Source organism: Falco punctatus (assembly GCF_963210335.1).
Source record: "Falco punctatus genome assembly, chromosome: 10".
In the NCBI taxonomy this organism is placed as follows: Eukaryota; Metazoa; Chordata; class Aves; order Falconiformes; family Falconidae; genus Falco; species Falco punctatus.
The window spans coordinates 36,770,122-36,784,025 of record NC_137590.1 but is presented as its reverse complement, the minus strand read 5'-3'; the positions used below and the strand labels follow the sequence as shown (position 1 = coordinate 36,784,025).

At 53.0% G+C, this 13,904-nt stretch overlaps 1 protein-coding gene across 4 annotated transcripts in view; it reads right to left on the bottom strand.

Moving 5' to 3' along the window:
- The window catches only part of TSPAN32 (tetraspanin 32), a 41,281-nt gene that overhangs the window by 22,371 nt on the left and 5,006 nt on the right, over positions 1–13,904 (bottom strand). For all 4 annotated transcript variants that reach the window (XM_080405266.1, XM_080405265.1, XM_080405264.1 and 1 more), the window contains exons 2-4: positions 11,569–11,857; positions 9,407–9,521; positions 979–1,053 (exon numbers count right to left, since the gene is read on the bottom strand). In XM_080405266.1, coding sequence (XP_080261392.1) covers positions 979–1,053; positions 9,407–9,521; positions 11,569–11,634 — 256 coding nt within the window. In that variant the 5' untranslated portion in view covers positions 11,635–11,857. The remainder of the gene's footprint in view (positions 1–978; positions 1,054–9,406; positions 9,522–11,568; positions 11,858–13,904) is intronic.

Below are 13,904 nucleotides of genomic sequence, written 5' to 3'. Positions count from 1 at the left end.
AACAAAGAAGTCTGGATTTCTTTGCACTCCTAAGTCTCTTACTTTTTTTTTTTTTTTTTTTTTTGGAGTGCAGGGATGCAGGAAGGGGAATTAAGACCAAGCAGCAGCAAATTCCTCTGAACGGGAAGAGGAATAAATATATGAAAAGCAAATTATATTAGATTAGGAATGGGTTAAAAAAAATGTCTAAACTTCTTTAGGCTACCAAATATGAAGTTCAATTTCTGCTTTTCCCAGCAGCCTGCCAGCCCAGCCCCAGGGGCAGGTACCCGCTGCGATGCACAGGGCTGTCCCTCAGCAGCTCTGCACGCCTCGACTCAGCTTCCCCAGCACCCCGTATCTCCAACCCCATCCATGCACCTCTGGGTTAACAATGCAAACCCCAGCTTTCTTGCAAATTTGACCCCATAAAATCTTCCCTTTCTGCTCCAGCGTGACAGCAACACAAACCACTGTTTTCCACACTACTGCTTTTACTGTACCACTGCTGTTGGTTAATAAACACATCTCCTGGGTGTTTCTCCTGGCCATCGCCAGGGAAAACCTGCACAGTCCCAACCTGCCACAGCCTCTGAATAGAGGCTCTGAACTGACGTTAACAGGAATTAGAGCTGGCTGGAAATAACTTTTCGAAAGTCAAGCATCTCATTTAAAACAAAACAAAACAACACCCCCTGCAAAAAAATCCCAAAGCTATTTAAAACAAGACTTGCATTTTGTTTTGCCTTCAGGACAAAGCGTTTGCCCTGCATGAGGGTTTCCATGGCTTCTCCCTCCAGATGACCTCATCAGGGAGGCAGCAGAGGAAGGCAGCCCCGTTCTTGCAAAGAGTGGATGCGACAGAGCATGCATCTGATAGACCTCAGCACGGATGGCTTAATTACCACCAGATGTCCCTTTTAGGGGGGAAATAGTTGCTACAGGAAAGATCCCTATCTGACGAGATGCTGGTGGTATTTCCTAGCAGCCACCGCTTACCTCCGTGCTGTGCGTGTATCTCCAGCAGGCAGCTGGGATCAATCCGCAGAAGGCCAGAGCAAAACAGAAAAATCCCTGAGGATAAAGAGAAAAAAGAGCATCAGTTACAGCATGGGGAGAAAAATAACCATTTGACAACATCGTTGAGATGTATTTAATATGCTCGTTTGAGCAAGTTTAGTTGAAGTTAGGGCTAAACATCACCTTCTTTTAATATCCCTCATAATGCTGGTTACTTAAAAGAAATCAGATGGATAACAATGTGATTCTCCACTGGGAGCCCTCTGATTACACTGTGGCTATTCGAAGAGGTTGACCAAAAAAGCACCTAGCTTCCTGCGGAACAGTTAACCTGTTCTGCCCAAATTCCCCTTGGGGGGGAGGTGGGAGGGGAAGGTGAGAAAACCATTATATTTACAGTATGCTCCTCTTCTGCAACAGGACCGTGCCGCAGATAGCACGTCCTTACTCACAGGATTCCATCCCCTGCATGTAAAACTTGGCTATCGGCTTCAAAGAGGGGAAAACCCACACAAATAGCCCATGAAGAAGTGAGTAACCAGGAGTCAGAGCAACCTGCTGTGGAACGGGAGCTGGACCCCACTCTGTTAGAAGGGTGGCAGCTGCACGCCAAGCCCTCCTGCCATCAGCTCCAGCGAGTTAAGACAAAAGGACGACAGAAATACAGTCAAGGCCAACAACTGACCCTGAAGTGTCTAAACAATAACGGCAACGATGCAGGAGGCGGCTTGACTCTTCTTTTCTTCCCTAGGCTAGCAGAGCTGGAAGTTACATGCATTGTCTCTTTATTTGAATAAATCTGGTCCAAAAAAAAAAAAAGAACAAAACCTGATGTAAACAGCGCTTGCCTGTTGTGACAGCTGGACCAAAGGATCTTGTTCGCATTAAAAAAAAAAAAAAATTAAAAAAGGAAAAGAAAAGTGCCTGTAAAGCGTTTGAAGGCCAAATGGGCTCATCAAATATGAATTCACAGCTTAGTCTTGGAATGGCGAAAGATGATGAATAAGCACCAGTCGAAAATTATTGCCCTTTTTCCGTGAAACTGTCCCTCTTCCAACACAAAGTTATGCAGCAGGGGAAAATTACCCAACTGACTGCAGCTTATTTTGGTTTCTAATTTTTTTCTGTGAGTGTTTTAATAGTATGATGTAGCTGAAATCACTTCAAAAAGATTAAATCTTTCATGAAAGTTTACTAAATTCAGGCTTAAGGAGAGGAAGAAGAGTTTTGCTGCTACCAGTTCTGCTTCACCAAAAAACTTGCTTAAAAGGTATGGTTTAAAAAAAAAAAAAAAAAAAAAAAAGAAAAGAAAAAAGCCCCAGACTTCTCCATATGCAGCAAGAAAGGAAAATGTGTTACTTCAAATCCTGGAAATGAAAGTGAACATGCCAATAAACTGCCTTTTGCTGGTTCTTGTCCGTCTGCTACCTGCTGTGTTTCTCTGCGCGTGGCAGGACGATGCCCTGCCCGGGGGCTCTGCTCCAGGAACAATCCTGCCATTGGCATTGCACCACTTTTTTGGGGCTGCCTTCTTTTAGGCTCTGCATCAGATGCTGGGGAAAATCCTGGTACAGCTCTTACGAAAAACCTTAAATTATGTATGTCCAGTCTCTCCTCTTTTATTTTTCTGGCAGCTGCCTGGCTGTATAGGTGGTGAGATCACTCACTGCCTTGCCAGGAGCTGAAACGAGATAACAGAAGACCCTAAAGGAGATGAGAGGAAAGTCTGATCAAACGCTGACATGACAAGGGGGATACAAGCAGCAAAGATGGGGAAGGGCGCGCAGGGCGAGATGCTGCGGACCAAAGCACAGCGTAGCCAAGCCTGGATGTGGCTGGAACAGCACAAACTGGAGGAGGATGAGGTGAGGTTACATGGGCGTTTCAGGTTGCTCCTCACTAGGACCGGACCCTCCATTTTGCACCTCTTCCAACAACTTCCCCCCCAAACAAACAGCGTAACAAATTCAACATTTTCACAAAAAATCAAGCTCAAAGTCAAGAAAAAAAAAAAGAGAGAGAGAAAACTATGGCAGATGAAAACCCCAGCGCTGATAGCAATGTGAAAGCTCTTCTGCACATTGTTGCAGTAAGGGGTTTAATTGGGAGGACCTACCACGAACCTGGAGAGTGAGAACAACAGCATGCCGGTGGCACCACCCCGGCTTCTCCCTCTGCACTCTCCCTTCCTTCCCCCACCCGCTCCAGCACTTCCAACATCTCTCTGGGGCCAGAAACCCCAGCAGATTAAAATCCTCTTTCTCATCTTCCCTTCCTCAGCCTCACCCCACACCTCAGTCCTTCACCTCCAGCATCAGCTCCCCCTTTATTTCTGCCTAGCTTCTCGGGGAATACTGAGACACGGCCCCTCGGGAAGCTCCCCCTCCATCCAGCCGGTGCAGAGCAATTACATGGCTCCAAGAACATCTTATAAATCAATTATAGGCTGCTTTTCCCCTTCCCAGCCAAAAGGCTTTTGGAAGAGCAACTTTCTAATTACATTAGAAGACATTTGGAGGAAAAAAGGAAAAGGCAACGTGGATTTTGCATACAAAATGTGGAAGGGTCGAGGCTGCTTCACCATGTCCTGGACCTTTGGAGCTACTCGGAGCTGGCTGCTGGCTACTGCCTGCTCCCTTTGCAAGACGCAGGCCCACCAGCCCCGCGGAGGGCTGTCACCGGCCAGACATCAATTACTCTTTTACGAATGACCTTGTTTCCATCCTTGCTGCAAGGAACCATTTGTCTTCAAGAAGCTTGGCAGAACCCGCAGAAACTGCATCTTGTCTGTTGCCCGGTGTCTTTTAATTCACGTTTTTGATATTTCCCCTTTAGTTAAGGTGGTCCACTTCAGACGGGGAGGGGTCCTTTAGCTCAGACTGGGTTCGGTAGCTCTGCCAAACCCCTGCATTCCCAGGGAGGAAGCCGACCTTGCCCTGCTCAGCTCTGGCTGCCTTTGGGTGCTGCCCTGGCCACGGCAAGGCCAGCTCCCCGCGAGACTTTGCAGCCCAGGGGTGGGGAAGGGGGAAGCTGATTTCAGATTGAATCCATCAGGTTGCATCCTTCCCTCCCTGACCCAGTTCATCTAAAAGCACACGATGCTTCTGCATTTCCACATAGCAAACATGAGCCAGTGTTCTCAGCCCAGAAGAGGAATCCATCCCCCGCTCCAGCTGCGCACATTGGCCCTGCCCGCCTGCTCCTCGGGGACCACTGGATGCCTCGCTCAGGAGTGCTACCAGAGACGGATTCATTGCAAAAGCAGGATGCTGAAGTGCGCTGCCATGTTATTAAGGACCCTCTACACACCTGTCTACCATGACACACCTGGGAACAGTAAAGCAAACAGCCTGTGCTGTGTGCTGGCCCCACTGGCACACCACTCGGTGAAAAACTGGGTTATATCAGGCATTCACTAAGACTTTTTTACCACAGAAATTGTTTGCAAGCAGTGCTTGGAACAGCTGCTCCATCCTGAATATAAATTTTGCCCTACATGAGTGTTTTTTAGTCTGGAGCATTCAAGTGTAAGAATTTCAGCTACGATATTCTGGTCGACATGTTGCTCCTTACTTTTTCCCCCCTCCCCTCCCTCCGTCTGACCCAATAACAGTACACGGTACCTTAAACCCCACCAGAGCCAGTCCTTCCTTTGCACAAGCAGTACCAGCAACTGCAGTTTTCCTTCCTTCTCCTCCCCTTCAACAGCAACACGGCCTTCTGCAGCTGCGAGAGCTGCAGGATGTTTACATTCAGGACTGACTGCGTGACAGACTGCGGATTACCAAAAAGCAGCGTGTGCCAGGACTGGAGGACAGTCAATAAACCTGCCACTACTCTCCCTGTTTAAGAGGAGCTTTGGGGATAATAGTCCAGGATTTTAGAACATATTTTTTTTATCCTTAAGGTCTCAGTTACTCTCTAGAAAACAGCCTCCTCGCAAGCATCAGTGGATGCACAGCGGCGCCTGTCTCGTTGGTAATGCTGGTAACAAGTGCAGCAACGCGACAGGCTCCTGAGATACAAGTGCTTTAACCAATCTGACCTGTTCTGGTTTCTAACCACTGTGCACCCACTATCGTTATCAGGACAGCACCAGTAAGGCCTGCAAAGACTGAGATCACTCCTCTGTATACACAAAACTCCAGATAGCCAGGCAGGGTGAGCATTTATAATTTCAATAGACAAAAAAACCCAACAACAACCCAACCAAAAAAAAAGCCACGAGGGAAACCAAGAGACAAGAAGGAGATGGGATCCACCAAACAGGTCAGTGACCAGGGCAACGCTTCTCTAAGCCTGTCTGCATCCCGGCTAGCATCCCCCCAGGGTAGCTGGTTTACCAAGGGTCATTGCAGTGGATTAGCCACATCAATGCAGACATCCCTCGAGCGTGGCCTGGTTTCCTATACAGCCACAGATGTCAGGCACCAATACTCTCGTGTGTTCCCTCTTTGATTAAATAGTGAATTAAATGATCTTCTAAACAAGACACATGCTTTGCAGGAGAGGAAAAGTCCTTTAAAATCAATAGTGGGAGAAAGTGAAAAATCCTCTCTATTAACGAGTAGGAAAAAAGCCACAAGCTGGGGGGGGGCGGTTGCTGCAAGCTACAGCCCAGTGAGGATCAGCAGGGTGGGATGCGACAGCCACAAGTTCCAGAGCCCCACAGGGCTGAGCCCCACTCCTGCAACTACATCGCAACTACACTGCAACTACAGCCATCAGGGGCTGGCTCTCCCTGCCTGGACCTCTTGCTTGCAGATCAGAAATTCAATAAAAGCCTTGGGAGGGGGTAGGAGCTGGTGGGACAACAAGCAGCGGGCTGGCCCTTGCTGTAAGATACTGACGGTTACAAAGCAGGGACAACTTACAGGAGCAAGCAAAGCTCCCCTGTGCCACTAAAGATGATGAGCTGCTTGAACGAAGAGGAGCAGAGAAGGTGGTTGCTGGTGACCAGCTCCTGGGTATTTCCCAGGGCTTCCCCGTTAATTTCTGAAGGCCGCCAGCCCCGCAGCGGTTACGGTGGCAGCTGCCTTACGCAGCACATTTCCCCTGGACCTCCTGGGGCAGAGTGCCACGGCCTGGTGGGGCACGCAGTGGGCAGCAGGCAGAGGGCAGCAGGCAGGGGACAGGCAGCAGGCAGGGGAAAGCAGTCAGAGGGCAGCAGCAGGCAGGGAGCAGGCACCAGCAGGCAGCAGTAGGCAGAGGGCAGCAGTAGGCGGAGGGCAGCAGAGGGCAGCAGAGGGCAGCAGAGGGCAGCAGCAGGCAGCGCAGTCAGCGCAGGCAGCGCGGCCCCCCCCAGCGGCGGAGCGCAGCCGGGCCGGCCGCGGGCGGGGAAGGGCGGAGGAGGAGCCGCCCCTGGCACGGGTAGAGCTGCCGCGGCCCCGCCCCCCGGCCCTGCCCCCGCCCCCCGGCCCCGCCCAGCAGGGGGCGCCCCGTTATCCCCCGCCGCGGCGCAGCGCGCGGGAGCCGCCCCGCCCCCGGTGCCGGGGCAGCGCCTCCGCCAGCGCCCCCGGGGTCCCGGGCCGTGGCTGGCGAGCGCGCAGGGCAGGCTGGCAGCCGCGGCGGGGGGGCAGCCCGCCTGGCGTTTCTGCCGGCCGGAGGGTCCTTTGGTGGGCAGAGCCGGGCTGTGCCAGCCGACCCCCAAGGGGCTGGGGGCGCCGATGGGGGCTGGGGGAGCCCCCGGCAGGGAGGGAGGGAGGGCAGCACCGGGGGCCCCTCGGAGGAGAACGGCAGCTCTGCAGCCCGCTGGGATGTTCTTCAACCATCCCTTCAGGAAACGGCTGGAACGTTACCAGCCTCTGTCGCCCAGCGGCACGGCCCGCGCCCGGGCAGCGCAGGGGTTCCCGCGGGGTCCGGCCCTGAGTGCCGGCAGCCGGGCCGGGCCGGGCCGCTCCGCACCAGCCCCCTCGTCCCGTCTGCCGCGGGTGCAGAAGCTGCAGGCAGACGTTAAAGGATCCTTCAGGAAACGAGGGGGGAATTCCCGGTTCTCTGCTAGCGGTACCCAGGCGAGCCATCTCACTCGGGCCCCTTGGAGCATCTCGGAAAGAGGAAGACTGTACCGACAAGGTGAAGACGTTAACTTCAGTTGCTGCCTTGCACTAAGTGTTAAGGTGTCAGCTTCTCATTTCTGCCATCATAACATTTTCTCTAATCGTATAGATTAATCTCTTTAAAGCTAGTTTATGTACAACAGCAATGCAATTATCTTCTGCTAAGCACAGCAGCACCCTACCTGTGAACTCCTGCCCCTCGCACAGTGGGGGTGACCCCCCAGGGAGAGGTGCTTTCCACCCGTCCCACCAGCACAGCACCATCCGGACCCTGGGTGCAGGCGGCGGTTTTAAATGGAGCTGAGCTCACGGTCCAGTTTGCTAATGCTGGCATGGCCTGGGCCCAAGCAGGTGCTGCATTGCAGGGGACGGGTCGGAGGCAGGTGGCATCTCAGCTCTTGTGGTTCCCCTCCACCTCCTTCTTGGAGGGTGACGGCCAAAGCCCCTGTGCCTGCTGCCGTGCTTTGTATGCCTCGCACCACCACCATGGTGCACGTTTGCAGTGAGACGGGAAGGAGGGGAGCTAACTTTACTGTCACAAGTCAGAGGAACAATGTGGGACGCAACCTCACACTGCTAAGGTTTCCCCACACAAACTGCATGTTGACTTGGTAAGAAAAAAAAAAATACACTGGGAGTTATCACTGCAATTGCTCTGGCAGATAAGTACCCATCTCCCCTTGACCCTGCTCCAAAAGCTGCATACACAGCACCCTGGCAAAAGAAACAAGGTACAGGAGGATGCAATCCTCAGCTGGAGGAACTCTGTAAGGTCATGCCTCTTACAAAAATGTCCCCTTGCAGCACCGGGTGGAGCAACAGGCTGTCCTTCCCCAGGCATGCATGCTCCTGGGCTCCCCAGCACCACATTTTCAGGGTGCCAGCCCAAGGCTACAAAAAGCCCCTCCGGGCCAGTCCCTCCCGATACGCACCATGGCGGTGAGGCACTGCGACTCCCGCACCGTGGCGGCTGAGCTCAGCAGGGCGGCGAGGATCAGGGTCATGCTGAGGCAGATCCCAACGTAGAAAGCTGGAAGGAAGTTGGACATGGGAGCTGTGGTCAGACACCAAGACTTCAGGGCTAACAGAGGCCTGGTCTGATGTTTTCACCCAGACTGGGACCAAAAAGTGCATTTTGGGGAGCTGGTCCAAGAAGGCCAGGTTGCAGAACTGAAGTTGGTTTATAATTTATTCATTACTCCCCCTCTGTGTATGCTTGGCTGTAAGCCTCTGAGTGGTTCCCACGGCTCCAGCAGAGCAAAGCACTCAAAAAGGGTGACAGTCCACCTGGCAGACTGTAAGCTGTCAATTATTGCAGCAGTCTGATAAGGATCTCCCAGCGCTGGGGTGGGGGGAGCTGATGCACCGCAGCTGTCCCACGGCCCCTATCGCGACTTTGTGCGCTGCTAATCTGGTGCAACACTTGCCCTCTGGTTTCCTCCTGGCTGAGGCAGGGCCACAGCCAGCACCCTGGGGCAGGGCTCAGGGACCACAGCACTGCCAAGGGCCTTGCAGCCCTCGCTCGGGGCCAGCTGTGCAGGGTAAACGCTGGCGAACAAACAAAGTGGGAGCATCGCTGGAGGGGCAGCTGCCACCGGAGAGCCTGCAGGGCTTCGCAAAGGGCCAGTCTATAGAACCCCTGGGGTGTGCAGGAAAGGGGCAGGGCTGCACCCCAGCTTTGGACTAACGTGGCTTTTACATCTGCCTTGTTCAATTGAAATTCAGAACCAGGATTTAGACAGGGGTATGAGAGTGTTTAAGTCCAGAGAATACTCAGGAGAAGCAGCAGGGGCATGTGCAGCAGAGGCAAGCAGAGTATTTTAGTACCTGGGCTGTTCTCATCTCTTTGCTCTAGCTTTGTACCTGAAACTCAGTTTATATTTCTTCCTTGTGTAGGGAAAAAACCCCCACATTTCCTCCAGACCCAGGTATTTCCACACATTTTTCCCCCCAGCCTCAATTTTTGTGCTCTTCTTCAACTCCTGTAAATGTCCCTCTCCCCACGCTCCCAGGGCCCAGCCAGCCCCACGGTACTGTTAGGTCTGTCTGCGGCTGCGCCCCCCTGAGCTGTCACCACAGCGCAGGGAAAGGATGGAGAGACAGTGAACAGAGGGACAGGAATGAACACAGCAGTGCCTGAGCACCCAGTGCTCCCACAGCACCCTTCGGTGCCAGGCGCGTGGATCTGATAAAGAAATAAAGTGCCCGTGGGACTGTTAGTCCTAATCCATCCTCCAAAAACCAGACCCTGCCTCCTCCTGCATTACCTCTGCATTTTTTTCAGTTGCTTTAGGGGATTGTGCAGCTCCTGGGTTCACCAAAGGTCTCACTGGGCTGTGCCCATGACGTACCTGCATGGTGGATGGCCCTGTAGGAGTTACTGTCCAGGGAGATGTCGCTGATGATGGTGAAATGGAGCCCGTAGTGGGTGACTGTGCTCAGCGTGGCAACGGACAACCCCAGCAGCTGGAAAAGAAGCGTTTTAGGAAGGGATTTACCAGGCAGCAGCTCCTGCAGAGCACACACAGAGCTTTGAGGTGTGTGTGGGTATTCCTGAGCCCCACACACATGCACAGAGCATGATCATCTGAAGACCACTGCATGCACCCCAAAACACAAATGAAGGGACAAACCCCATACACTTAACCATACTAAGGATCTTTTTCTCCCTTCCATAATGAGCGCACGTGACACCACGCAGCCCATGGTCTCTTGGCCGATGTCCGTGGATGAAATTCCTACCATGTGAAGGAAACACGATGCAGCACACCCATGCAGCCCCACCCCCACTCTGCAGAGTACACACGTGCAGTTACGAGTGCAGCCCACTTCAGTAGTGGTTTTGGGCAGGGATGATGTTGTCTGCTTTGCTCTTTGCAAGGCTAGTCCCATTGCCGGCTGTTGGCTGTGTTTCCTATCGTGGAGTGCAAAGAGCTGAGTCTTGTACTACCCTTAAGTAATCCGTGCTGGCTTCTGTCTCTGCAACATGCTGCTGGGCCACCCGTGTTTCTGCCCCATCCCTGAGAGCACTGGTATGCCTAAGGCATGGGATGACTACCGACACGCTACCCTCCGTGCTGCCCAGAGCTAGTCCAGGCAGTGGAGTGGGAACATTCCCAAGGGCACCTGGCTCTAGGGCAGGGCTCCCTGCAGCATGGCCGGTGGCAGAGCTGGGATGGAGGCACCAACAGCGAGCGGGACAGTTAAAAACAGCTGCAGCTCCAGTGTAATGAACCTAGAAAATACAAGATGTGAGGCCAGTCCTAGCTCCTAAGGTAAGGTTTCATTATTTTATGCCGTTACAATATAGAAACACAAGGCAGTTATCCCTGTGTTAAATGTGACAGTCTGGTGTCAACATAATCCCCACTTCATGACATTTTCTAATAACTTTTGCTGGAGACTTACAGTTTTGGAGGCTAAATACATCCAAACTGGAGCATTTTCTCCTTATAAGTAACCTAATTCGTGGCAACTACTGATCCTTCATGCTGCCCATTACTGCGTATCTCGACCCACGCCCAGCAAAATGCCGTGTAACACCAGTTAGCTCTGATTTCTGAGAAACACCAGTCTAAAATCCTCCCAACAGCAATAACGTGATTCTAGCCACCCACAGCAGCTGTGCCTTAACACCTCCTCTAAAGATATTTGGTACCAATCCTCCTTTGATTTCCTCCAAACAATGTATATTTTTATTTGGAAGAGAGAACAACCGACAGCCACTACAGCCAATGGTCTTGAAATGTTGAAATTTGGACAAACTAAGTTTCACCTGCAGCTCAGAATAAGGGGTTACCTTTTAATTACACTCTTTCCAAGCCACCAACCCTCTTTGAACTAAATACAGATTATTATTATTTTTTAAGCTTGCAAGTTTTGGTAAAGTCAAAAGGCAACAGGCGCGTACAACTTGAAACCATCCAGGAGAAGCATTCCCCAGTTTCCACCATTTCACACTGTCTCTACCATCAGGTGCCAAGAAGCTCCCCTTGAATTTGCTTCAAAAGCCAGCACAAAGGATCCCTAGCATTGCTTTCACTTTGCAGTGCAGATCCACAGGCTCTGCTGTATGCTTCTGTCGAAGCCGTGTGGTTTCACGTCCTCACTGATCCCACCTGCCGCCGACCACCCCCGCAGCAACAAGCGTGGCTGCAGCAGGTCCCTCCTCTCTCTTTTGCTCCCGTAGATGGGAGCAACCATCTTTTTGCTGAAAACCACCCGCTCTGCCGCCGCAGCCTTTCTTTTCTCCTTCCAGGCGGCCACTGGGTTGTGAAAGAGCTGCATCAGCGTGAGAGCCCTGAGAAACCAGAAGTCTATCAGCAGCAGGGGGGCGATGCTGGCAGCCAGCGATAACCGCCCAGCATGCAATGATATCTCGGGCAGTTGGCTTTGCTTGCCCTCCACCCGCGAAAAACAACGTGGGAAAACCCGACCCTCTGCAAGCGGGGCCGGGAAAGGCAGCAGTTCACCACGATTCTGCAGAGATCCCCCCCCAAACCTGCCTGCTCACCATGACGCAGAGGCTGGTCACCAGCAGCTGGCACTTGGTGCTCCTCATCCCGCACCTCAGTCCCATGGCTGCTTGTCCCCAGAGAGAGCCGGCAGCTGGTCCTTCCAGCTCTTGATAAAGCCTGGGTTCCCACCAAAGGGAGGCATGGCCACAGCGGGGCCTCTCGGGAAGCCGAGTTCCCACCACGTGCCGTTGTACCTCCTCCTGCCCCGTTATTAAATCCTGTTTAGAGCAGCCGCCTTCTGCCCTGGTTCTTGGTGCGCTGCTGTCGGCTCCGACACACAGCCGGCTGGGGAAGGGGGAAACGCAGACAGAAAAAACAGCCTGTCACGGAGTTTGGAGCAAAGTTTTTTTTTTAAAAAAAAATTCAAACTATTCAGTCAAGAGTCAGTATCAAAATACTCTGGTTTTCGCTTTCACTGGGATGCAGTTTTGCTTGATGAACATTGTCACTAACCATTTTTTTTTTTAAGAACTGCATAAATAGTATCTTGGGGAAAAGTTTAGGAAAATGTGATTTAGAAAAAAATAACTTGTTGTTTAAAAGAGAGACCAACCCCCCCAAAAAACTCTGCATATGAGTCTTCCCTCCCCATTTAAAAACCACCCCATGGCAATAACCTTTGGCTGAGACTCTATAAAAACTTTCATTTTCAGAACAGGGAAAAAAAATCCCTTTGGCAATATTTTATTCAGGGAAAAGGTTATATGTAAATATAACCCCCTGCTCAGGAGACCCTCACTGTCCATGGACATTTTGACTCCATCCTTTCCCCTCCCCTAGCACTGAAGACCCCACAGACCCAAGGCTACAGAAGACTCAGGTGACTTCTGGTCTTCAAAACCAGCTGCCTGCTGGATGCATATTTCCCCAAAGTAAATCGCAAAGAAGCCTCAAGAAAAACCTGGCCAAAGGGAGACTGAGCGAGTGCCTTAATCATCCTTAGTTTCGGAGCTAGAGCAGTGGAAAAGAGGTGAAACAGAAGAATGGAAAATGGTTGCACTCCCCCCAGGTGGCAAAGAAAGGAGGGAAAAGTTGACACCATCCCATGCCAGTAACCAGCTACAGGAAAATGACAAAGGAGGAGGAGGAGGGGAGTGAAAAAAGGAAGGAAGATGCATTTTACAGAGCAAAGAGAAGCAAGAGAAAGTGAGTTGCACAAAGCCATGTGCATGTGAAAAAGCATGTCATGATTTTCTGGCTACATCGCTAGCTGTCTTGCAAGCTTTCTTGCAAAACGACTTGGTTGCAATCTCCGGAGGCACTAGTGGGAGCTGCCACAGCCATTTCTGGGAACAGGCATCCCCTGTGGCTGGTGGGTCCCTGATGCCCAGTGGGAGACACTGGTGTACCCACGGGCACACAGAGACCTTCCTGCTCCAGCCGCCAGCTGGAAACCACCCAAGGAAAACCAACGAGTGGGCAGCAGGGGAGGAGAGCCGTGAGGACTGCGCAGAGGGCAGCAGGCTGGCCAGACCACTGATGCCCAGCCCCCCCAGTCCAGCAGCTGGGCACCTGGGGACGGGCCAGGAGGGGAGAGTGCCCTGTAGACACGGCGCTGGGGCTCGGACGGCCCCAGGACGCGGAGCTGTTGGCTCCCATCGTTTCTTCTGGTGCTGTGGGACGGACGGACAGTTGTGTCCACTCCACTCCTGCGGGTTCAAGGTGGGTGCCCGCTGGTGTAAGGGCTGCAGGGCTGGTGCACAGGCGGAGTTACGGGCCACCTCTGCAAGGGTTGCAGGAGGGTCCGGGGCACGGCTCAGTGTGTAAACCGGCGGGGGGAGCCCGGCCGAGAGCGGCGGAGCGTTAGCAGCCGGGACACAGCCGTGTCACCTGCCCGGGGCACAGCCGTGTCACCTGCCCGGGGCACGCCTGGAGCCCGTTTCACAGCGGGGGCAAGAGAAGAGCCACGCAGCCCTTTCCCCTAGACCCCAGGTCGCCCCCAGCCCTACAGACGTGCCACCGAAGCGACCTGTGCGAAGGCAGAGCTCACGCTAGGGGTCCCCACAGGCCAGCGGAACCCCTTCCCCACGGGCCGCCCGGCGCCAGGGGCTTTCCGAAGGGAAGAGCTGGGCAGTGCCCTCCCAGCTCCACAAAGGTCTCCTCGGTCCCCGCAGGAGTCTCGCACCTTCCCACAGGACCACCTGAGAGGTCATCAGATCATCAGCTACACCCCTTGAAAGGCTTCCGAGCCGCTCCACAAAAGATGCTCTACCTCCTGGTGTCTCCTGCCCTAGAGAAGGGCACCTTCGCCGCCCCGCCGAGCCCCCACAGCAGCTCCGTAGCTTTGAACACCTGCACTTAATCCCGGGATTCCCCTGTCTGGCTGCGGGAC